Genomic DNA, 26,742 nt, shown 5'->3' on the forward strand with positions numbered 1-26,742 from the left:
ATCACCTATAATGTGGAAGTAATCTAAGATAGATTCTAGTAACACGGATATGCTTTTACATTACCACAATGTTACATTACCGGTGCTCACATTTTCGCGAACCAAACATCCCCTAAAGGGGCAAACACCAGTGTTTTTACCAAACCCATAATGTTCTAACCAGAACAACAAAATTATTCGTTATTCAGCCCCACAAATGAATGCCATTCAACTACCAACAAACTTAGATATACAAATGGAGCAAGTAACAAAATTAAAAACCATCCTCTCCCCCTAGAAAAAGGATGATGAACTCTCCAGAGTATGGTACAATAACTTTTAGGTTGACAAGAAAATAAACCAATCCAATAGAAATGGTTTAAGAAGACCAAAGCAAATAAGAAATTGGAAAGAAATCTCAGAGTTAGAAGGCCGAAAGGTTTACGAGTAAACAACAGATTGAGGTGATGAAAGAAGGTTGGAGATGATAAGAGGTACTGGACGACGGCCCAGCCCAAGGTGCACAAAGGTGATGACAGTTTGAGTTTAGGAAATTTCATCGGAGATGATCTGGTGAATAGAGAAGATAAGAAAGTTCATCCTAGGACGACTCCATGAACAGGAAATTAAATACTGAACTAGCCTAAAGCAGTCTTACAAGCATGGTTTTTGGGTAACAGCTCAGTTTTGAACATGCAAAGCACTAGGAAGAGTTTCATATTTGCTTAATTGATGAATGACACTGGTTTCCCAATAAAGGCAGGCCATCTCAGTTCCAGCAAAGACCTGCTGATCAGTGAAGGCAAGGCAGCAGATGATATACAGCCGCCACCAATTTTAATTGCCATTTAAATGGGTAAAACGAATTACAGTGTTGTGCATATGAACAAATGTGTGATAGATCAATTACTCTTCCACATGTTACAGCTGAGATCATCGCAGATCAATGACATCAAACATAAGATCGGGATTCATATAAACATCTGTACAGTGTGCGTAGATGGCCCCACCATCTGAAGGCGGGTCATGCGGATGGAAGCCACGCCGCTGGCACTGCCTTATCACCGACATGCCACCCGGGGCTGTCAACCGGAAAATGCCATGGGTTCTGTAAATTACCAAAAAAAAAAAAACATTAAAAAATAAATTATGAGCAGCAATGAGTTCCCTCGCGAGAGAGAGAGCCATTCTCACCTGGAAGCATCTCTTGGTGCCATGACAATTGCAATAGCTTCTGGCAACATAATCTGAAGAAGAATATTCATTTCAATGAAAAGATTACAAGCAAATAAGTGTCCGGAACATTGTTGTTTAGAATCATTTTTGCAAGTTAAAAAAAAAAAAAGACAACCATACTAAGGTGCCATTTGAGATGATTTGTGAAAATGATTTAAGTGGCTTATGACACAAATACAACACTCCTCTTCATAAGTAATTTTATGATTTATAAATTTATTTGACAACCATTAAGATCTAAATTAACTTATGCAAAAGCCACTCAAAAAAAATTCCGGTTAGTATTAGTTATAATGATAAAAATAACAAAAAAAGTTATTTGCAATTTTTTAAATACAGGGCCTAAATGTAACTTCTAGTAATCTGAACAGCACCAAAAGCTGCATCAAACTGTAATGCTGAATAAAGATACAAGGACTTGCTGTTTGCACCGGACAAAAGTGCGAGCAACAACTCCAATCACATTTTGGAGTACCTCAGAACACAGATCATGAAAAAGTTCAGGCATGATATTTAATTCTTTTCTTTTCAGTTCTTTTGCTTTCTAGTGTTTAGCCCATGTTTAGCAATATCAAACAAATTAAATTGTGTCCTAGAGAGTTGAATCAACTTCTATGCAAGAAATGACTTTCCAGAGTCTTCTAAAAAAAATGAACAAAAATGCATACAGACCTGATATGAGTAATGAGTGTGGAGATCAACCGATGACATAAAACAAGACTGTGAAGGGTGTGTCTGCAATAATTAATAGTTTAGCACAACGGCCCAATAAAAAGTTTATCAGTGGTTTGGAATATAAGCAGAAAAGAATTTAGGCAAAGAACCAGATACAATAAATGCACAAACAAGGAGAAATATCATCAATATCAATGTTTTCACACATTATATGGCACTTCCCCAAAGGAAAATAAGAGAGACAAGATTCTATGGCTCATTTATTGTAATATTATATGCCCATACACAACATACAGTTGTAGCTGTAAAAATCACCGCACTACTGGTTTGAAGTTGATTTATTTGACCACTCACTATACTGGATATATCCATTCATTCCATGGCTGTGAGGATGGCTAGTCTACGGAGAATCAAACTATGCCTGCAGGATTCGTTGCTACATCAAAAGCTCTCCATCAATGGGTTGGTATACAAACATAATCTAGTCTTACGGATTTTGAGCAACAGTATTAAATCCAGATTCATTACTTCAGTGTCAAACGAGAGCAGATCTATCAAGATTGTAGATTTCAGATCTATTAGTAAAGTTTCTAGTGTGGTGCTTGAGAAGACCATTTCTACTGCTCAAAGTGCATTTGTGGGGGTAGACAAATAGTGGATGCCATATTGGTAGCTAATGAGGTGGTTGATGATATTCGGAGGATAAAGAAGGGTTTCATTTTTAAATTGGATTTCGAGAAAAGCTTCTGACAAAGTTAGATGCAGCTTCCCGGATAAAATCTTTGTGAGGAAGGGGTTTGGTGAGAGATGACGTCCGTGGATGAGGGGTTTTATGTCTAATGTGTTTTTTTTGTCATAGTGAATGGTGAACCTAAGTCTCGGTAGCTAATGCCTTAGTGACTGATGTTTTTGAGTAGAATGGTGGATAGGACAATGGATGGGTGTCTGGAAAAAGGCTATCTGTGGGGAGAGAGGGAGTGGTGGTCTCACACCTTCAGTTTGCTGATGACACCATTTTCATTTTAGATGACCATAGCTTTCTTTTAGGAGTAATTTGGGTATTCTCAATGTTTTTGAGAAGGTGTATGGACTTAATATTAACATGGGGAATAGTTCTTTAGCTGCTATTAATGTGTCGGATGAGCATGCTAAGGAGTGGTCCTTTGATGTGGGGTGTGGCCTATTGGATTGGCCTTTGACATACCTAGGGTTACCTTTGCGAGGAAATCCCAAACAAGTGAATTTTCGGAATCCAGTAGTTGAAAGGATGGCAAGGCTTTTAGATGGCTAAAAGGGGGCGCTTTCTCTTTTGGGGTAGAATCACTTTTATTCACACGTGTCTATCTAGTATCCCGTTGCATTGCTCATCAATTTTTAAGATTTCTGTGCGGATTGCTAGTAAGATTGAGAAAATTATGAAAATTTTCTTGTGGTCTAGAGTTGAATGTCATAGGGATCATTTGATCACTTGAGATGTGGTGTGCAGATCAAAATTGGAGGGTGGATTGAGTTTTGGAAAGTTGTCTAAAAAGACCGCTCACTTAGCTAGATGGCTTTGGCTTTTCCCATAGAGGATTCTGCCCTTTGGCATAGAGTAATTAGAGGCAAGTTTGGGTTGAATGAGAATGGGTGGGACACGAACTTTAGTTTTAGATGTTCTTCAAAGAGCCAAGGGACATCTATCTCTCAGATTTATCTGTTATTCAGTCCCCATACTAAATTTGTGGTGGGAAGGGGTTCACGGATTTTTTTTTTTTGGAAAGATGTTTGGCTTGGGAATGTTGTTTTATCCACCTCTTTTCCTCGTCTCTTCTGCTTGAGCTCAGCACAAAATAGCATTATTTCTTATTTTTCTATTGACTGAGCAGTCCTTTGGTTTCTTGGGATTTTTTTTTTATAGCAAAAGCAAATTACATTAATGGGAAAATAATTTACAAGAGGGAGAATAAGACATCTCCCAAAGAAAATCCAGGCCAAACCAGAAAAAACAACTAAAATCTACAAGAAAGAAGAAACTCAGGGCATGTTTGGTATCGTTACTGTTTTCTACACAGTGGAGAAAAGCATTTGTTTACATTACTAGTTTTCTGATTCTGTTGTCAGTTTTTAGCTATTTTGGGGGAAAAAAAAAACTCAAAACCAAATCTTATGATTTTCATTGATTTTAAATCATTCAATCAAATGCTCATATGATTTTAAATAAAATTAAAATAAAAAAATATCCATAATTTAAATAATAATAATAAATAATAATAAAATCCAATTATAAAATATTTTTACTATTTTTCAATTGTCATGTATTGTCATTTATAATAGGATTTTTATCACACAACAACAACAACAACAAGGCTTAAGTCCCACTAAGTGGGGTCGACTACATGAATCCTTTTCCACTAATTCACCCGATCTAGAGCATATTCCTTTATTAGATTTTAGCTATTAATTCCTTCCTAATAACTTCATTACAAGTTATTTTAAGCTTACCCCTACCCCTTTTCATGCCAGAAACCATAACTAACTCCTCCTCATAGGTACTCTACTAGGTGTGCATTTCAAATGCCCAAACCAACTAAGTTGCACCTCCCTTATCTTATTTTCAACCGATGCTATGCCTAAATTATTGCATATATGCTTATTTCTTATTTTATCTTTTAATGTTAAACCACTCATCTACCTTAACATTGCATTTCAACAACTTTCATTTTTTGTATATGTTGTTTCTTAGTTGCCCAACATTTTGAACCATAAAGCATAGCTTGGCTTATGCTGTCTTAAAAAATTTTCTTTTTAATTTTAAGGGTATTCTATGATCACACAACACACCTAATGTCGGAGATGTTTCAAATTCAAGCAGTTTTTTGGTTTTTATTTTGTGGACTAATGGTAGCAATTTTTTCTTGGTGCTATTTTTCAACTATTTTATTTATTTAATTTCTTCCAGCAGCTAGATATTAATGGTGGTATTTGAACAGTCAAATATCATCAATCTGCTGCAATAACTAGCTGGAAGTTACTCCTTTATGCGAAAAATAAAAAGGCTACCTCCAGCCCTTTCAAAAACACAACCAAAGAAACATATTCCTTCTCTTTCTTACGTATTGTTTTCTCTCCATCATCTAGTAGTAGTCTCTAGTAGATATCTTGTTATTATTTTCTTTTGCTATCATCTTATTTTTGTTTCTTTTCCTTCCTCTACATTGGATAACCGTATACTATAGCTCCTAAAGCTCTGGAGTTTGTGAGTGCACACAAACTCAAGCCTAATTGAGTAATCCTGGAGATCATGTGCGTTGTGACTATTTGCACTGAAAGATTTTCTCCATAGGCGCGAAATTGGTTTTAAGGATAATGATCCTACCATGCCTCAGCCTCTCTTTTTGTAATTGTCTCACTAATTTAGTTTAGTTATTATTTTTCTTGCATCTTAATTTCTTACACTTGTCACACTCCATTTTACCCAACCTGTCTTAATTCTATATACTACATCTTCTTCAATTTCCCCTTCACCTTGCATAATAGATCCAAGATATATAAATCTATCAGTGCTATTAATCTCTAGATTAACCCAGTTTAATCTTCTCTCTGTTGCTACTCCTTACATTACTGAAATTACATTTCATATATTCAATCTTATTCCTACTTATCCTAAACCCTTTAGAGCCTAATGCGACTCTCCAAAGTTCTAACTTAGATTCCATTCCTCTTCTATTATCATCAATCAACATGATAATATCTACAAACAACATACACCAAGGGATCTCATTTTGGATATTCATAGTAATTTCATCAATTACTAAAGTAAAAAAGATAAGGACTTAAAGTAGAACCTTCATGTACACCTATTATGACTGCAAACTCTCTAGAGTCTCCTCCTACAGTTCTAACACAAGTTACTCCTCTATTATACATATCCTTAATGACCTCCGTATATCTACTGCAAACTCCCTTGTTTTCTAATATCCACCAAAGCACTTCCCTAGATATTCTATCATGTGCTTTCTCTAGGTTGATAAAAACCATATGCAAGTCCTTCTTTTCCCTAAACTTTTCCATTAAACTTCTTAAAAGATAAATAGCTTCTACTATTGATCTCCCAAGCATAAAACCAAATTGATTTTCTAAAATCTTCGTTTCTAATCTTATTTTATGTTCAATTGCCCTTTCCTATAATTTCAATTTCATTTGTATGACTCATAATCTTAATTCCACAATAGTTATTACATTTTTAAATATCGCCTTTATTTTTATACAAAAGTACTAACAAGTTTTTCCTTCATTCTTCTGGCATTTTCTTGATTTGTATAATACTAATGAATATATTAGTTAACCAAATAATTCCTTTATCCCCTAAACATTTCAAAACTTCAATTAGTATTTTATCTGGTCTTATAGATTTCCCACCTTTCATATTTTTAAATGTCATCTTAACTTTAAGGACTCTAATTTTGCGAATAATCTTCTATTTTTAATATTTTCTTCATTTGTCACTTCCAAGTTCAATTTTTCATTTAGGTTTTCATTAAACAACTTATCGTAGTATCTCCGCCACCTCTCTTTTGTCTTCTTCTCTAATTAAGACAATATCACTCTCATACTTTCTACATTTTACATCACCTAAATCTTTGCATTTTCTTTCTCTAGCTCTAAAAAATTTATAAATGTCTTTTTCTTCTTCTTTTGTATCTAGTTTAGTATATAAAGTATCATAAGCTCTATGTTTAGCTTCATTGATAGTCTTTTTTGCATTTTTTTCTCACTTCTTTTTATTTTCCAAGATTTTCTATATTTCTAACTATTTTGGCAAATTTTATACCAATTTCTTTTTGTCTTAAAGGCTTTTTGCACTTCTTGATCCCACCACCAACTTTCTTTGCTACCCAAGTATCTTCCTTTGGACTCACCTAAAATCTATTTTGCTATCCTTACAATAGAATTTGCCATTTTATTCCAAATAGTATTTGCATCAACCTTATTCTCTACTACCCAATCACACTCTTCGTTCATTTTATCTTTGAATTTACTATATTATCTCTCTTCAAGTTCTACCATCAAGTCCTCTTGCGTTGATTTATGCTACTCCTTTTCTTCCATTTTTTAATATGTATATCTTATTCTAAGACTCTGTTGTGTAGCCAAACTTTCACCTAGAATAACTTTACAATCCTACAAGATAGACAGTCCCCGTTCTTAGTTAAGAAGAAATCTATTTGGCTTTTATTGTACCCACTCTTGAAAGTTATTAGGTGTTTTTCTCTTTTTATAAAGCAAGTATTCAATATAACCAAATTGTAAGACATGAGAAAATCTAATATTGTATCACTGGCTTCATTTTTATCTCCATATCCATGACCTTCATGTGTCCTCTCATATCCTATATTATCCTTTCCAATGTGACCATTCAAATCAACTCCTATGAATGTCTTTTCAAACATTGGTATCACTTGTTAAATACTATCAACAATAAGATTCTTATTGTAAAGTGAAATTTGATAAATATAACAATTAAGTAAAATAATTATAATAATTTTTTTATTATAGTATTTTTAATTTGTATTATTTTGCAATTTTTTATTATTTAAATCACATTTTTTTTACAAAAAATATTTGAATTAAAGGGAAAATGAGCATTTCTTTAATTAAAATTTTAATTTATCTTTGCGTTATAGATATTAACCAAACAAGTTGCTAGTTTCTGAATTTTAGTTTCTATTTCTAGTTTTTAGTCTTCATTACTAGTTTTCGTTTTCATAATTTTTGAATAGTGATACTAGACAGCCCCTCAACAAGCCAGCACATTCCTTCAACCTCTTTGAATCTCCTGCAAACTATTTCCTCTGAAAAAATAAAATCCAGCTCACCATAGTGATGCTAAATACTAGATCTTATCCCAAACTAGCTCCCAAATTAATTTTTTTCCCCGAGAATATCCATGCCTTAGCTCCATCCATATCCCCCATAAAACTACAAATAAACCAAACCTCCATAAGGCTGCCCTATCCAAGGTCTTAAATTTCGATTTTTGACTCAAATTTCAAAGCTCCAAAAGTACAAAAATTTCGATTTCAATGTCAATTTTGATTTCGATTTGAAAAAATAACAAAAATTAGTATTAAAGCATGGAATTATTTGTGAAATTTTAGAAATGGTTAACAAACATAATAATATAAGTTTTAGGACTAATATATTACAAAATTAAATACATCTATGTTTTGTATGAGGTGGAAAAGTTGTAAAATAGTATGTGTATCAAACATATTTGTAAGATAATGTACATTTCAGTTAATGCAAATGAGATTATAAATCATTTGAAAATTATTTATTATACAAATAATGATAATTTAGACATGAATGGTTAAATAAAATGTTACTGTAAGTTTATTTTTTCATATAATTTCAAAAGCACTTGTAATAATCTTTTGTTTCAATAAAATAAATTAAAAGAGAAATTTCACTTCACTCCTAAATCTCTAATTTGAATTCCGATGAAAATTCATTGTATAGTTAAAATTTTGACAAGTTTCGCTAAAATTTCGAGATTTCGATAAATTTCGGATGATTCGTTGAGATTTCAACAGAAATTATGCAAGGCGGAAATCGACTACCATTTTGATTTCGAGGGTGATGGAAATCGAAAATTTCCTTCCTCCTACCAAAACTGTGGAAGAAATGGTTAGAAAGTCTTTCATTGATACAAGGCATACCCAACATTGCCCCATAATAACAAACAGCTTATTCCAAATACTTCAAGCAAAGTTGTAGTGTAAAAGGAGATAAGTTGTCTCAAAGTCCTTGAAACATAGTACACAAACATTGGGAAAAAAAGCCTTCAAAGGTCTTCTAATTTGCAACAAATTGTTAGTATTTATTTTATGAGGCACAAGCAACCAAGCAAAAGCTTAATTTTTGAGGGAGCCTTCGCCTTCCATATTATAGGAAAGAGCGGAAATGAAGAATTAGAATGGATCAAGAAATCAAAAAAAGATTTGCAAGAATATTCTCCTGACTAATCCAAGGACCAAGAGGCACATCCCTCCCCGATGAAAGATTACTTCCGTCCAATAAAGATAAATAAGAAGACAACTCCTCCATCTTCCCTATCATTAAGAGATCTCCTAAACTGAAGATTCCAGGAAATCAAAGGACTACTCAAATCCCTAATAGACAAAGATATGGCTCTATTTTGGTCAGCACTCAAACGAAAGAGACAAAAGAAAGAAGCGGACAAACAACATTACCTAGCCAAGGGTCTTTCCACAAGTGGATACGTGACCCCCTCCCCACCACAAGTTTAGTGTGAGGGGTAAAAGATAATTTGAGAAATGGATCTCCACAAACTCCCTAAAGAACATCTTAAATTACTATTGGTATCCCGACCATTCTCATCCAACCCAAACTTACTTCTTATAACTCTAGCCAAAGGGAAGATTCTTCAAGAGGGAAGCATCATAACCATCTGGCTTCTTGGGATTTTCATTTTAGGAGATCTTTTAATGATAGGGAGTGGGATGGGCTATCCTCCTTGATTTTGTTGAATAATTTTCATATTTCTTTGGGAATGGATTCTCGTTCTTCGTCCATGGATCCTTCAAGGGTGTATTCATGTAAATCATTTTGTGACTTCTTGACTCAGTCTAATACTTCTTTCCCTCTTTACTATGTTATTTTGAAGGCCAAAGTACAACCCCCCCCCCCCCCAAAAAAAAATAAAAATAAAATAAGGATGTTATCTAGGTTGGTCATGCTTAATAGAATCAATGCAAATAACTGGTTGCAAATTAGGAGACCACTAAAGGCACTTCCTCCATATGTTTGAGTGCTTTGGCATAATAATTCGAAAACAAGAGCAATTTCTCCTCGATTAGGTGTCCACCTTCTTTGGCAATACCCTAGTGACTGCCCCTCCGTTCTCTCTTTCTCTTCGCTATGACAGGTCTTCAAGAATCACACTTTCTTGCTCCAACAAACCTTCGAAAATCTCTCTCCTGCTTCGATACTCTTTTATTCGGAATTATCTCTCTCACTTGTTCTTGTTCTCGCTCTTGCTCTCTTTCTCTCCTACGAAAGTACTCCATCATTGAATTGGTCTAAAAGAAGGTATGGAGGAGAATCCCCTCAAGTTAGTGCAAATTGTGTTTGGAAAAGTTTGGGGAAAGGGTTTTTGTTCATTTGGAGGAGAGATCACGAGTCAAAATTCAATGGACTAAAATCACCCTTTTGGCTACAAGGTGGGTGTGTGACTTATCTCCCTTAATTTACATCTTAGAGCATTTATATTGACACAAAACATTTGGTAGATTGCTTTTCTGGGTGGTGAGTAGATCGAATTGCAAAGGAAAATTCTTGGAAGCGGGAGTATACTTAAACAACAAGCGAAACTCTATATTCATTCCAAGGGGATTGAAAGAGGAAAATTGGCACAGCTTCCTTGAAGCCTTGGAGTTGCTAGGAGGTAAGCAGATGATCCCTAATCCCAGAGGAGAGTTAAGAAAGGAGCCTATTGCCTACACAACCAAATAGTCATCGAAGTTGGAAGGATGCCTTGGTTGGAGAATCGTCACCAAAGATCCAACAAGGTGAATGGAGTAGCAACAATTGTGGAGGTACGGTGCAATCTCCGGTGAGCATGCTAGTGGCAAATGTTCGAGAGGACATCACTTCGGCTAGGGTTTGTGATGTAGAGAGGGTTGAGGGTTAGGAGCCCAAGAATAAAGAAGTGGGCTTAAGAGTTGGGTGGGCCGGGGACTATACAAATTACTTTGAAATTGGGTCATATATTAGGTATTATTTGTCTTGACCCAAATGTATTTAAAGGAAAGCATGCTCCAACTAACTTATTTTCTCCAGAGCAAGCCCAAGACAAATCCTTGGATTTGCAAAGTCCTTTCGTTAGTTATTAGGCTCAAAGTCCATTGGAGAATTCTATTGAGCATCCTTTGGTTTTAGGTAAATCATTTTATAACCAGGTGTGAAGTTTGGAAAAGGTGGCTACGAAGATGGGTGATGACACAGATGGGCACTGCAAAACTGGTTTTGGGCAATGCAATAAAATGGAGGAGAAACATCATTGTGGTACTGATTCTATGACCGCCGGGGGGGGGGGGGGGGGACTACGGATAAGCAAAACGAGAAGTCAAGTAGTGAGAAGATGGATGGGGAAGGGATTTATTGAAGATAGATGAGTTTACCAAAGTGTTAATATAGAGGATGGGTGTAAGGAGGCTCTTATGGAGATTATGGTTTGACTGTTTGAAACAAGAATCAAGATGATGCAAGACTTAATAACAAGAAGGCAAGGATGGATGGGGTAAAGGAGTCTCATGTTGCAGATAAGGAAGCAGCATTAAAGGTTTATACTCTTGGGTGATAGAAGAGCAAGGATATTAGGGATGACTCAATTGGGGAATCTTAGGGCAAATAATAGGCTAGTTAAGATTCTCAACAAACACAATGATGGTAACTTTTACATTGAAGAATCGAATGGAATGAAAACAATTTTAAACAAAATAGTTAGTGGGGAAACTTTGTTGGAGAAGATGTCAGGATACATATCAGATGAGGAGGGTGATATGGATAGTGATCTTAATTGTGATAAAGGGATTTTCTTAGATAAGTTTCTTGAACAACTTGGTTATGGTTCAAATGATTCTGATTTTATGGGGGCTCATTCTTGGTATTCAATGGATGATCTAGACAAAATTCTTGGATTGAGGAATGATGAATTAGAAGAGATAGAAGATAAGATTCAGAAGAATGAGATAAATATTTATTTTGTGTCATGTATTCAACATATGTTGGATAAGAAAGGTATGCGGCTAGTAAACTTAGAAGGAAAGGAAGTTCGCTTGCATGAAGGCAAAATCAAGGCTAGGAAGGGGCAACGGGAATTGGCTTCTTTGCAATGTTCCATCAATTATGACGGGAAATTTCTGAAAAAGCTTTCTTAGGTAGTATTATATTTAAGCTTAGATAGGGTCTTTGGTGGAGGATAATAGTGGTTTGGACGTGGGCAGTTTTGGTTTGGGGTGGTCTTATTTTTTGTGTTAATTTTCTTTGAGGAATCCTTATACCTACTGCTTGTATTTTCTCTCTCTCTTAATATATATTAATTTTTTATTCGGAAACAACATCTCATCTCTTTCTACATAGTGATTTTGCTTGGAAAGAGTGGAACAATTCATTTGGTGTTTAGGGAGAAAGCTAGGTCTGTGGAATCAGTGGAGCACTTTTTGGCTATTTCATTTGGGGGTTTTGGAAGGAGAAAGGACAAGGCTGCATTATGGAAATGATGTTTTTTAGCGGTGCTGCAGGGACTGGTTGGAACATAATGCATATAACTTTTCAAGGAAGAAATTGAATGGCATGCTGGTTTGGGAAAATATTCATTACATGACATTGTTGTTATGTGGACATTTCAAAGGAGTGAGCTTTTTGGATGTTCAGCAAGATTGGCACAAGCTTATAGTTTGATTATGGGAGATAAGGTTTTTGTTTGTTTCCTTTTTCTTTCTTTTGCTGTTTCTGTATTTTGGTTCTGGTTTGTCCCAGATTTTCTACAGGGAGATGTTTTATTGTCCTTGCCGTAAATTCTTACTCTATCAATAAATTTCTTATTTTGCTATCAAAAAATCTAGCTTTGATATTGGGGGCTACTCTAATGCTCATTGGGCTGGTTCAATTGAAGATTAAAAGTCTACTATCAGTTATCATGCATGGATGGTAATCATGTTATGTGGCATAACAAGAACAAACTATGATAGCAAGATCCACTTCTGACATATGAGTATCAAACTATTGCATCTAGGGTCAGTGAGTGGGTGTCGAGTAAGTCCTATCTGTCAGAGATGTGATACCCAGTGACAAAGACAATGTATAAGTTCTGTGATAATCAGGTTGTCATCTACAATGCTAACAATCCGATGTTTCAAGTGATAATCAGGTTTTTATCTACAATGCTAGCAATCTGATGTTTGCAAGAGGACAAAAGCTCAAAGTGCAAGCCACTTTGAATCAGATGAGGACAAAGCACATCAAAGTGCACTTGCCACTTTGTAAGAAATGTTGCAATGAAGAAGATTGTTGTCACCCTTTTTTAATTTCCTCTAATCAACTAAGATATTTATTACAAAGTCCTTATTTAAATCAACATTTTCTAATTGCAGTAAAATGAGCTGGTATTAAGTGATATTAATGTACCTCCTTAGCAGGAAGAATTAATTGGCAGCATGTAATATAGCTTATGGTATTTTGTTTTATTGTATTTTGTAGGTGAAATAAGTTTGCATTAAAAAAAAAAAAAAACTCAAACCTGTACTTCGCTTGTGTAACACAAATTATCTTTGTACACACATCCGGTCTTAAACCCAGATAAAGGAGCAAAGTTGTGTTAGGTAGTTGACAGCCAGTGTAAAACTCTGTCAGATCTATGAATTCTTACCAAACTCACCTAGGTCAAGGGAATAGATCGAATCAGTAGAAGGGAGAGGGCCAATAAGTTAGTACAAGAAATTAAGATTAGATTAGCAACTTGGAATATAGAGACTCTTACGAGCAAAAGAATGAAAATAGTCGAAATAATGTTTAGAAGGAAAATTAATTTAATCTAATGAGTAGGAGAGCTAGAGAAATTGAAAAATTAGGAGTTAAACTTTGATACACTAGACAAGAGAAACATAAAAACAAGGTGGGAATTATTGTAGCCAAAGACCTAAAAGATAATGTAGTACATGTTAAAAGAATAGGGGATAGGATCATTAAAATCAAGATAGCTCTAGGCCTGAAAATAGTGAACGTCATTAGTGCGTATGCTCCCCAAATAGGCTTAGCAAAAAGTCTTAAAAGAAAATTTTGGGAAGATATGGATAGTATTTTACAAGGAATACCAAAGTCTGAAAAGACATTCATAAGAGCTGATTTGAATGGACACATTGGAAAGGATAATGTAGGCTATGAGAGGATACATGGAGGCCATGGATATGAAAATAAAAATGAGACCAGTGATACAATCTTAGATTTTGTCATATCTTATGATTTGGTATATTGAATACTTGTTTTATAAAAATAGAACACTTAATAATTTTCAAGAGTGGGCATAATAAAAGCCAAATAGATTTGTTCTTAACTAGGAACGAGGATAATCTATCTTGGAAGGATTGTAAAGTTAACCCAAGTGTAAGTTTGGCTACACAACATAGAGTCCTAGTATTAAATATACAAATTAAAAAATGGGGGAAAAAAAGTAACATAAATCAACACAAAAGGATTAGATGGTGGAGCTTGAAAGGAGATACTATAGTAAAATTCAAAGATAAAATGATTAAAGAGTGTGACTGGACTGCAGGGGATAAGGTAGATGCAAATATTGTTTGGAATAAAATGGTTCATTCTACCATAAGGACAGCAAAAAAGGTTTTAAGTGAGTCCAAAGAAAGATACTCGGGTACTAAAGAAAGTTGGTGGTGGGATCAAGAAGTCCAAAAGGTCATTAAGACAAAAATAATTTACTATAAAATATGGCAAAATTGTAGAAATATGGAAAATCTTGAAAAATATACAGAGGTGAGAAAAAATGAAAAAAAAAAAAAAAAAAACTATTAGTGAAGTTAAACATAGAGCTTATGATACTTTATATACCAGACCAGATACATAGAAGGAGAAAAAAATATTTATAAACTTGCTAGAACTAGAGAAAGAAAGATTTAAGTGATGTAAAATGTATACAGGACGAGAATAATAATGTCTTAGCGAAAGAAGAAGAAATAAAAGAGAGTTGATGAAGATACTTTGATAAGTTGTTTAATGAAAACCAAAATGAAAGATCGAACTTGGAAGTAACAAATGAGGAGAAGACTAAAAATAGAAGATTTATTTGCAAAATTAGAGTTCCTGAAGTTAAGATGGCATTAAAAAATATGAACAACGGAAGATCTATAGGACCAGATAAATTACCCGTTGAAGTTTGGAAATTTTTAGGGGATAAAGGAAATATTTGGTTAATAACCTATTCAACATAATTATATAAACCAAGAAAAAGTCAAAAAAATGGAGGAAAAGTACATTAGTACCTTTATACAAAAACAAAGGCAATATTCAAACTGTAATAACTATCGTGGAATTAAAATTATGAGTCATATGACAAAATTATGGGAAAGGGTAATTAAACATAGCATAAGACTAGAAACTAGAATTTCAAAAAATATTTTGGTTTTATGTTTGGGAGATCAACAACAGAAGCTATTTATCTTTGAAGAAACTTTAATGGAAAAGTTTAGGGAAAAGAAAAGGGACTTGCATATGGTTTTTATCGACCTAGAGAAAGCTTATGAATTATGATAGAGTACCTAGGAAAGTTTTTAGTTGGTCTTAGAAAAGAAGGTTTGTAGGAGATATACAAAGGTCATTAAAGATATGTATGATAGAGTAGTGACTAGGATTAGGATTGTAGGAGGGGAATCTAGAGATTTTCCAATCACAATAGGTGTACATCAAGGTTCTACTTTGAGTCTTTATCTTTTTACTTTAGTAATTGATGAACTTACTAGGAATATTCAAAATAAGACCCCTTGGCGTATGTTATTTGCAGATGATATCGTGTTGATTGATGATGGTAGGAGCTGAGTTGAATCTAAGCTAGAACTTTCGAGAGCCACATTAGAGTCTAAAGGGTTTAAGATAATTAGGAATAAGACAGAATATATAAAAAGTAATTACAGTAATGTAAAGAGTAGTAGTGGAGAGAAGATTAAACTTGATAATCAAGAGATTAATAGAACTAATAGATTTAGATATCTAGGATCTATTATGCAAATAGAAGGAGAAATTGAAGAAGACATAATACATAGAATTAAAACAAATTGGGTAAAATGGAGGAGTGCATCAATTGTGTTCTATGATCATAGAATACCCTTAAAAGAAAATTTTTTTAAGATGACTGTGAGGCCAGCTATGCTTTATGATTCAGAATGTTGGGCAACTAAGAAACATGTGCAAAAAGTAAAAGTTGCTAAAATGCAAATGTTAAGGTGGATGAGTGGTATAACATTAAAAGATAAAGTAAAAAATGTGCATATATGCAATAATTTAGGCATAGCACCGATCGAAGACATGGGCATTTGAAATGTAGGCCTAGTAGAGCACCTGTAAGGAGGAGTGAGTAATTGTTTTTGGCATGAAAAGAGGTAGGGATAGGCCTAAAATAACTTGAAACGAGTTAGTGTGGAAGGATTTAATGACCCTGCATATAATAGAGGAAAACACTCTCAATCCAGTGAATAGACAGAAAAAAATTCATGTAGCAGACCCCACCTTGTGGGGCTAAAGGCTTATTTTTGTTGTTGTTGTTGTTGTTGTTGTATTTGGAAGGTATCTTTGCCATGAGGAAATATTCAATTAAACCTGAACCAGGTCTAGGAGCACTATAGTCTTCTGCGAAAAACTGCTCTCTTTCTTCTATTTTCCTGTTTATTATTCTACTTTCCCCACTCCTAATCTGATTGTTTCTGGACTAATCAACTAAATTTCTCAAGTTTGTAAACTGTAACATAGATCAAAAAAGGTTCTATGGAGGAAGAAATTTCTAAAAGATACTATAATTTCGGAGAATATAAGGGATAAAAATATATAAAAAATCAAGAGAGTGAGAAAAATGAACGGCATACAAAAGAGTGGTAAAGAAAAAACAGATGCCATGCTATAGTAATGCTAACCTAAGAAAGAATGCAGTAGAAAAAAGGGGTGCCATATGTTGAGCTCAATAAATCCTCTCCAGATAAATTGTGTCCTGTGAAAGCACATCTAGAACCTTTTGGGTGCCTCTAGGTGCCATAAGGAAAGCATATTTCAAATGTCTCCATGTATATGTGCATGAGTCCGTGTGTGTGAGAGAGAGAGAGAGACTGAGAGAGGACAGTTAAATATTAAAAATCAGAACCAGATGAATTCACAAGAAGTTTTATTGCCAGCTAACTGAACAGGAAAACACCATTTTTTTTTCAGTGCAATATCCCACTGTCAGACTTTACAGCCTGGACTCCAGGGAGATGAGCTCATCAATCAACTACTAGCTTTGGATGTTGAAACAGCACCAAACAAGCAAACAAAATAGAGTACATCTTGGACAAGAAAGGCTCAAGCTATATCAGCCATAATGAATTTTATTTAACTCATACGTCAGCAGGAGGTTAAAATAGAAATATGATCACCCACCAAATACTCACATGAATCCACCCTAAGGGAAAAAGAGATTTCTTATCTTGCACTTCAAATATTTCCTCTTCATTTGTTGTCTGACACTGATATTGACATTTGAGAAAACAGTCAAATAAATGTCATTCAACAAAAGACAAGAAACAGCGATGCAAATGTAGAGAAAATGCATTACGGTATCTGAAGTTGATTCTTGCTTTGGTATTATGAGAGTAGTGATGTAAAATTTTCTGTTTTTCTGCACAAAAAGTTTGAAACAATAAATTACATGGTAATATAAACCAAGCACAGGAATGCTAATTTATTTTAACTTACAAGCAAACCAGCAAGAACCCCACAAGTTTCTAAATTCTTCTGAGTGTTTGACTTAGCAAGCTTCATGAAGCTCTCCATCATCGTGGTTGACTGCAATTAAAAACAAGTGGTTGGATAAAGGACCATTTCTCACAGATCAATTGTTGTTGACTAAGCCACAGCATATAGAATAACAAAAAAATGTTAGCCATCCTACACTATTATATCATTCCAGAAAGAAAAACACGTTCATGAAGAAACCAAAAACAACAAAGATGAATGGGGACTGTCAATCTCACAATGTGCAATTCTAGAGGAGATTCAGAATGAACTAAACCATCAGGCAGAGGCTTTTCCATTTTACACTCTGCATCAGGAACCTGAGTTGACAGAGCGGGGATCAAATCTTGCACATCTGCAAGTACAGGTGGAGGAGAAGGTTGTCTGATAATATCAGCTGTTTCAAAAGAAATCATGGAACAAGGTTCCACAGCACGATGCGCCTGATTATCATCATCCAGCGTAAGTATTGATTCCAAATGTGATTTTTCATGTTCAGATTTTTCATGGTCAGAGTTGCCATAGTCTTTATTTATTGTTGGCCCATCTTCTACTGAGTGGAGCAGGCTGTTTCCCCAATAAGAGAACATAAGAAAGGAATCCATTAATACAAACTCAGACATGATCAAATAATATCATGGAGAGAGCACACTTGCGAAGTTAAAACTTCTCATAAAACACATAAAGCTTCCGCAAATTAGTCTTTTGACATTATTTCCCATAGTTTAGATTTGAATTACAATGCAGGATGGAAACAACAGTACTTCAGAAAGGAGTCAAACCTTGGGATTTCAACTGGAATCAAGTCTATATTGCTTGGATATTGGACCTAATTCACATGTGTGAAGTCAGCATGATTTATTAATTAAAAAAATAAAATATACAAGAAGTGAACATACCCCTTTGTCAATGATAGGAGGCTGCCACTGCCCACGAAGCCCATTTGGACCCAAAATAGAATGTCTGGAGAGAGTTTCCTCCCTTGGACGTGGGATACTTAGTGAACTACACAAACATGCAAATGCGAAGTAAACAAGAAGACCAAAGAATGTGACAGATTTTTTTTTTGATAAAAAATTGTATTATAAGAGAGAAAAATGCACATCAAAAAAGGAAAAAGGAAAAATAAAATAAAATAAAAGGAAAAATCAAGGAAATCAGAAATCCTCCCTGTACAACAAAAAAAACCAGCTACAGGATGATTCAAAGAATGTGATGGATGATTGAAAACCAACCCACATTCCATCATCGCATGCACTAAACTTTCTAAAAATTCAGGGCCAGGAGAAAATTAAAAGCAGAGCCCCATGGCCTGGGAAAAAAGCAGTGCGTATAAGATTCTCCATATTAATACATTTTCATGCAAAATGATTGCGCAGAGAACAGCCCTAGTTTATACATTTTGTTTTGGACAAATTAACTCAAAAACTGTAGTCTTCAAACGCAAAATATTGCTCAAGTTAATAGAAGTACTTTTGCATCTATTTTTTTGGTAACCAGCTCTGATACCATGTTAGATTGCCACTTTACCAAAAAGCTTAAGCTATTAGGTTGTGGGCCAACAATGTATATCAAGCTTTAACAAAATTCATCTACATGAATATGAAAATATGCAACATATTCACAGCTGTAATGATTTCATATAGCCATAGACGAGTGTGCAAGATACAAATATGATGCATTGTATGCTAGAAAATCAGTGAAGGTCCATTAGGATCAACGATTTTGTTTGCGGAAAGGAAAGGAAAGGAAAATAAGAAGGAAAATCATTTTCAGTTATATTCTCTCTTGAAATTAAATAGTGTTACAAATAAAAAAATTTATACAAATATGATTAAAAATTAAGAAAAATCAAATGCTAATGATCTGTAAAACCAAATAATGTTCACTAATTTGCTATATATTTTATTTTCTCTCTCACTTTCCTTGATAACCAAGCATCAAAACTTGGATTTTTCAAATTTTCATTTCCTTCCCGTAATGTTTTCCAAATTTCAAATGGGGGCTAAAGCAAAGAGAAACAAACCATAGGCAAGAACTTGAGCAGTAAGTTTTGAGCTGGTACAGGAAATTGGTTCTGAAGTTGAATAACCTATGAGGCTAACATTAATATGAAAAATACGAGTCATTACAATCAGTCCAGACTCTGGCTAATTTGATAAGAGATACTGCAGCTCTCTAATTCTAGCCCTTGATTACAAATAAACCTCATCTATATTAGTTGTCTAATATCATTAGAAGGTAAAATGCTAGCCATGCGACACCTGAATAACAGTTGAAACATAACATCTGAGCTAAGAGGATGAGACCATAACAAAATAAAGTAAGGTTACATTTGGTTCACAGAATGCCTATTCCTAGGAATAGATCACTTATAATTAGTTAGTTAAAATTAGTTATATAAAAAATTATGTCATTACCATAACAAATTGAAGCTTTTTATGAATCCATAACAAGGAATAAAAAAGGAATAACTATTATCAAATTTCACTATCGGAATGTCTATTCCTTTCCTAGTACATATTTACATGTCATGTGAAACAATAAAGAATATATAAGGAATAGCTATTCCCTCAACTCTCAAATTTCTCATTATATTCCATCTTATTCCAAGGAATGACTATTCCATGAACCAAACATTACCTAAGAGTACAATTTAGAACTGATCAAAACAGCAGGCAGCTATATTATTCTTGCTACAATATGCGAACAGTGTGCTGCAGTAGTGAGAAACTTTGACAACTTCCGCATGTCTTCCAAATTAATCATCTTTAAGCTCATCTTCTACAATCCAAGTGCATTGTGAGGTAAAAGCATGAAAAACAACTGAGAGATTTTCATATGACACATAATTGGACAATGGATGTTGGGTGCAAGACCTTACACTCTTCCGGACAGCAATGGGAAGTTCAGAATCATCGAACTCGAGATTGGAACCAAACTCAGGTTCAGAACTAGAGGACTCAGAACTCGAAGATGAAATAGACTGAACATGAGGTAAAGGCTCGGTGAGGACATCACCTAGAGGGTTTACAGATTCTGGACAGTGTAACCCTTTCTTTCAAGTTGTCCTCTGTTGCATGTAAACAATGTCAAATGGTACCAACGCTGTGGTGTTTTTTTCTGTTTCTCCTTTGTTAGGTCATTATAGGATCATGAAAATCATGAGATGGCATTGTAGGAAGACCTGCCTTTTCCATATCTAAGAAACTCAACTCACTTTCTCCTCGTATAATAAAGCTTGGGTTTTCAGGTTGAATAATCAAAGTTGGAGAAGGATCATTTTGCAAGTCTTCAGTTTAGAAAAAATCATGAAACACAGCCAAATCTTTGTTTTGGTTCCCCCCTGAAGATGAGACGTAAAATAGGGATGTAATTCAAAGAATGTAACATCCATAGTAACAAACATTTTTTTTGGAAATAGGTTCAAAACATTTATACTCCTTTTGAGTGGGAACATAACCAACAAGCACACATTTTGTGGCTAGGGGTTCAAGTTTTCCTTGATTATGACTATGAATATGAACAAAAGCGGTACAACCAAATATCTTTAGTGGTAAATAAGAAGACAGCTGATTTGTTGGATAAAACTTATGAAAAACATCAAAAGGCGTTTCAAAGCTTAAAACCTTATTAGGCGTTCTATTTATGAGATATGTAGCAGTAAGAACGGCTTCACCTCAAAGATATTTAGGTACTTGATTGGTAAAAAGCAATGCCCGAGCTACTTCCAATAAGTGTTTGTTTTTTCTTTTAGTCAAACCATTTTGTTGCGGAGTATCGACGCAAGAGCTTTGATGAACAATTCCTTTTTCGAGAAAAAATTGGCCCAAAATGTTTTTGAAATATTCTCGACCATTATCACTCCGCAATATTTGAATATTTATTTGAAATTGTGTTTGTACCATGGTGTAAAAATTTTTGAAAATTGTTTACACTTCAGATTTTTCCTCAAATAAACACAACTTAATCTCGTGTGATAATCAATAAAGGTCACAAACCATTTTTTGCCAGAATACGTAGATGTTCTACATGGGCCCCAGATATCACTATGAATCACAGTAAATGGTGTAGTTGGTTTGTAGGCTTGGGTGGAAAAGGATGCACGATGATGTTTAGCAAACTGACAAACTTCACGTTGAAAAGAAGATGGACTTTTATTCCGAAATAAATTGTGAAACAACTATTTTAAATATTGAAAACTATGATGGCCTAACCTATAATGCCAAAATATGATATCATTATCTTTGAAAACAGAAACAGAATTTAAGCAAGTACTTTGACGATGGACTTTGACATTGTCTACTCGAGTTAGGTCCATTGTCAAAATAATAGAGTTGATCTTTTTCCTTAGCATCGACAATCATCCTCCCTATAGTCAATTCCTAAAACTCACAATAAGAAGAGTAGAAATTATCTTGACATTGATGATCAGAGGTAATTTTACTGATGGACAACAAATTGCAAGACAAATTTGGAACATGGATCACATCATGGAGAGTTAACAACGAAGTGAGTTTGATAGTTCCTATCCTGGCAATTACCGAGAGTGAACCATCTGCAATTTTGACCTTTTTATTGCCTGCATTGCCTGCACACGAACTATAGGACGAGAGCAATTTGGAGCAACCAGTCATATGATCAGTTGCGCCAAAATCAGTTATCCAAGAATGAACAGAATTAGGAATTAACACCAAAAAACGCAGTAGCAAGAGAGTTACCCTTTTGTACCAAAGAACAAGACGGAGTTAAGGACAGTTTTGGAGATTGAAACAATTTGTACAGGTGCTCTAATTGCTCCTTGGTAAAAGGGACTGCATCAGAGTTGGTAGAAGGCTCCTGAGTCTCTTCAGCAATGGCTTGGTAGGCTTGACCGTCATGTTTGGAATTTGGCTTCCAATTTGCTGGTTTACCATGAAGCTTCCAACACGTCTCCTTTGTATGCCACGGTTTTTGGAAATGCTCGCACCATGGTTTCTTATGCCCATTGAGTTTTGTAACCATGAGATAAAGGGGAATTTTGGGAATAGTAATCAGCAGATATAGACTTGGGAGGAATAGTGGGATTGGGCGGAATGGTTTCAGAAGTACCGGAAGATCCGGTAGGATTTCTTTGGGCGCGGGTCATCGCCGACTTATACGACGTCATCAAAAGAAAGAACAAAATAGAAAAAGAGCATGAGGATCTGATACCATGAAGGGTTTTTTAGAAGAAGAAAAACCATTCTTATTGAATTCCAAGAGACATGATTACAAGATAAATAGTAGAGGAAGACCACCAAATTAGGAAGGCCACAAAATCAGCAAATCAAATCACCACAAAACCAGCAAATCAAATCAGCAGATCTCTAGGCTAGAAAACAGAAAAGTGAAACTACTAGAATCTGAAATAGTAATTTCATATTTTATTCAAAAAATAAAATTTCCTAATTTATTCCCTAGAAATCCGACAGAGCCCAACCCCTAAGTACAACCTTCACACAGTTTTCTCTTATTTTGGCTCATCAAGAGGCTCACTAGACCTAGGGCATAGTTAAAACCTGGGGCCACCAACATGGATATCCCATGCTCAAACAGCTCAGCCGTCCCCTAAGAGACTTCATCATAAAAATGTAAAAGAAATGCCTGAATGCTGACAGTCAAAATCATTTTAGGCCAAGATGCACAAGAAAAGAGACCCATTTAAAATCAGAGAACTTACAATCTCTGGAGTTGCTCTCCCACGAGCCTAACTTGTGAGGACTGCTGAGCCCTTAAATCTTTATATGAGATTTCTCTTATAGCAGGTTGTGGTGCCTGAAAAAGTAAACAACACATGGATACAAACTTCAAATAGATCAAATAGGCAACTTACAAGAGCAGCAGTAGAGAACAGAAAGACCAAAATTGTTTAGAGAAAACAGTCTCAACTTTGGCTACAGAGTTCAATCACAAATTGTCACATAAAATAAAGATTGCAGATACCCATCCCAGTAAATGAAGCACAACCAAGCAAGATGAGATGAGATGGAGGCTTTTCAATGAAATAATGAAGCATGATATACCTTTGCTATGTTATAACTAATCAAGGTTTTAGAGCACCCTAGTGTGGAATCATTTTGATGGCCATGGTTCCACCCATTTACTTTATGTGTAATCTTTCCCTTTGATTCGTCCATCTTCTGTTGCACTATTGGCTGCAATTCCTCCAGCTCATTCAAAGTTTTCAGCAATTTCTACAGTTTCAGGAATAAAATGGCGTTACAAAAACTTGAAACAAGAAATTATCCTAAATAAAAGCATACAAGACACTACCTTTTTTAAAAGTACTTTTTTGCTCTGCGGAGATGCCCCATAATCTCGATGGCATGGTATGGTCTCATAAACCAAACTGAAGCAAAAGAAATTCTTCAATTTTCCATGATGTGAAAGGGGGTTGTCAAAAGAAGACACCTAATACGTTAAAATCCACAGTATACGATCTAGCTAGTATTAAATTGTCTGTTAAAACAGCTAAAAACTAAAATCACGTTAAAGCAAGGATATCTTATCTGAGTTATATTCCATACCTTGAAAACCTTAGCAACATTATGTATAGATCTAGAATATTCTCCTCTTCCCGAAATATGTCAGCCTACAATACAATAATTGCATTAGAATTTAAAAAACAATTTACACCAAAAATGTGGTCTTTTAAAAAATTTCAAATTCTTAAACAAGACATGAAATCAGTTCCAAACAAGAAAAGGAAGAAAAAAAATTTATAGAACAAAAAAAAAAAAAAAAAAACATTGATATCAGAGTATTGAGCAAAAACCAGCAGAGTGTTATTCTGATAAGAGTCCACAAGGCATGAAGTGCAAGATAAACAAACTGTAACACTTGCATCATTAGCATAGAAGATTCAATTGCAGCTTGCACTTTTTTACAGCATATCAAATTACCAATGATCATCTACCAATCCTATTTCATGCTCTGTGCCATTAAAAAACATCTGTTGATGATCTGAGAACAGTCTAGTGTTGACTGGTGAGAAATTAAAGAAAATACGTAGATATTTACCAAATTTCCTAAAAGTATATTATCTTAATTATTTAGTGAAATATCAAAATTTTAGAAAAACTTTAATAATATTCATTCATAATAACCATTTTAGCAAATTGCAGCACCGGAAAATTTCTATAAGCTTAAATGCAATCAACCAATTGAATATTAAAACAATGTATACTATTGGCTTTGAGCCAATCAGAGACCACTAAAAATTTCTGTCTCTGAAATAATTGAAGCAGGAAAATCCCACAAAAATGTCTCATTTGCAAACCGCACGTGAGAAACAACAACCTGATCCTTACCGACAAAGAGCCCATGCATCCACAAAATATTTATCAACTGCCTTGAAAAACATCCTGTTGAGAACATCCACATCACCCTGCCTAACCACTCTGGAAGCTGAAAACCAGCTTTTGGACTCCCTATTAACAATGACAAAGAAACCACAAGAGGAGAAAAATAAACCCTAATTCAGCTCCTTCAACTGATGTCCAACCATTTCTATCCAAAACCCTATCTTGATAACCCAACTCACACAATCATCCACTTTCTCAAAATCCAATTTGAGCACCATGCCCACCCACCAAGACCTTACACATCCTATTTCAAAGCATCTTCATAAGAATCTTAATTACATATATATTAGAGATAGGCTATTTTAGAAACTATGTGGTGTAAGTGGGATATTTTTGTCTTCTGAGTTTTTTTATTATCAATACATAAGAAGGCAGACCTGGGGCTGAATGTAATGCTCCAGGAAATCGCCACCTCCATTTCCTGCTTCTTCTTCCTATCGTCTCTTCTTCTCTTCTTATCCTCCTCCAATTCTAACTTTACAACATGGTATCACAGCATTAATCTCCCCTAAATCTGATTTACCTGAGCTGGTTTGTAGGCACTGTTTTTCGTTTTTTTTTTTCTTATCTTCCCCTAATCAGCTCATCACAAACTGATTTTATGGCTCGCTTAAGAGTTGTTTAGCGACACATTTCATCACAGCTTGGCTGTGCAGCATCCTTGGTAGGATGCTGTATGCGTTTGTGGTGATTTGCTGGTGTGAGGTGAGTTATGCTGTGTTTCTGGTATACTGCTTTTGCTGTTCTGCTGTTCAATGGTTGGTTGTGGCATGATGATGCTGTATGTTTGTGATTGATTGAATGCAATCTTGTATCAGTTGCCAGTTGTTTTGGTTGGTGTTCATGACTCTATTTACGAATCTTTCCAGCACTCACTGTGTGCGCTCGTGGTGATTTGCTGATGTGAGGTGAATTATGCTGTGTTCCTGGTATACTGCTTTTGCGGTTCTGTTGTTCAATGGTTGGTTGTGGCATGATGATGCTGTATGTTCATGATTGATTGAATGCAATCTTGTATCAGTTGCCAGTTGTTTTAATTGGTGTTCATGACTCGATTTACAGATCTTGCCGGCACTCACTTCTAGTTGCTGCCGGCCATCACGCCTGTAGCTGCTGTGCTGCCAGTTTGTTTATCAAATATCAACTGCCTGTGGTGCTGCTTGTGGTCTGCCCACTTCCATATGGTCAGGTAATTCCTCGTAGGATATTGTAACTTCAGTTACGTGGTCAGAGCAGCCTCTTTGAAGTTCTTTAGTTCTGCTCTGAACTTGTGTACTGATCGATTTTGCATTGTCACTGACTCACTGTGTTGTTCAATTCTTGATACTGACGTGCACTTATTGTAGTGTATTGGTGGTGGTTTGATGGCCTTATGGTCTTAAATTTCCACGAAATTGTCTTAATTTCCATCAAAATTTCTGATTTCCATCACCCTCGAGATCAAAACACCATTCGATTTCTATGTTGCATAATTTCTGTCGAAATCTGAACAAATCATTTGAAATTTATCGAAATCTCGAAATTCCAGCGAAACTTGTTGAAATTTTGAATATAGAATGAAATTTCCTCGAAATTCAAATGAGAGATTTAGGAGTGATGTGAAATTTCTCTATTAATTTATTTTATTTATTTTTATCAAAACAAAAGATTATTATGAGGTCTTTTGAAGTTATATGAAAGAAATGAACTTACAACAACAATTTATTTAACCATTCATGTCTAAATTATCTTTATTTGTATAATAAATAATATTTAAATGATTTACGAATATCATTTGTATTAACTGAATATGTTCAATGCACATTATCTTACAAATATGTTTGATACACATATTATATTACCACTTTTCCACCTCATACACAACATAGATGTATTTAACTTGTAATATATTAGTCCTAGAACTTACATTATT

General features: G+C 34.8%; 1 protein-coding gene across 1 annotated transcript in view; it reads right to left on the bottom strand.

Annotated features, from left to right (window-relative positions):
• Window positions 1-772: 772 nt before the first annotated feature.
• Window positions 773-26,742, bottom strand: part of LOC131145461 (AMSH-like ubiquitin thioesterase 1) — a 33,981-nt gene continuing 8,011 nt past the window's right edge. Inside the window, exons 2-14 of the mRNA XM_058094547.1 lie at window positions 23,994-24,058; window positions 23,740-23,815; window positions 23,490-23,660; window positions 23,147-23,241; window positions 18,345-18,450; window positions 18,228-18,274; window positions 17,685-18,012; window positions 17,407-17,496; window positions 17,267-17,329; window positions 17,103-17,177; window positions 1,888-1,950; window positions 1,174-1,226; window positions 773-1,087 (exon numbers count right to left, since the gene is read on the bottom strand). Of these exons, the coding sequence (XP_057950530.1) occupies window positions 913-1,087; window positions 1,174-1,226; window positions 1,888-1,950; window positions 17,103-17,177; window positions 17,267-17,329; window positions 17,407-17,496; window positions 17,685-18,012; window positions 18,228-18,274; window positions 18,345-18,450; window positions 23,147-23,241; window positions 23,490-23,660; window positions 23,740-23,815; window positions 23,994-24,058 (1,407 nt within the window). The 3' untranslated portion in view covers window positions 773-912. The remainder of the gene's footprint in view (window positions 1,088-1,173; window positions 1,227-1,887; window positions 1,951-17,102; window positions 17,178-17,266; window positions 17,330-17,406; window positions 17,497-17,684; window positions 18,013-18,227; window positions 18,275-18,344; window positions 18,451-23,146; window positions 23,242-23,489; window positions 23,661-23,739; window positions 23,816-23,993; window positions 24,059-26,742) is intronic.

Source organism: Malania oleifera, chromosome 13 (genome assembly GCF_029873635.1).
Source record: "Malania oleifera isolate guangnan ecotype guangnan chromosome 13, ASM2987363v1, whole genome shotgun sequence".
Lineage (NCBI taxonomy): Eukaryota > Viridiplantae > Streptophyta > Magnoliopsida > Santalales > Ximeniaceae > Malania > Malania oleifera.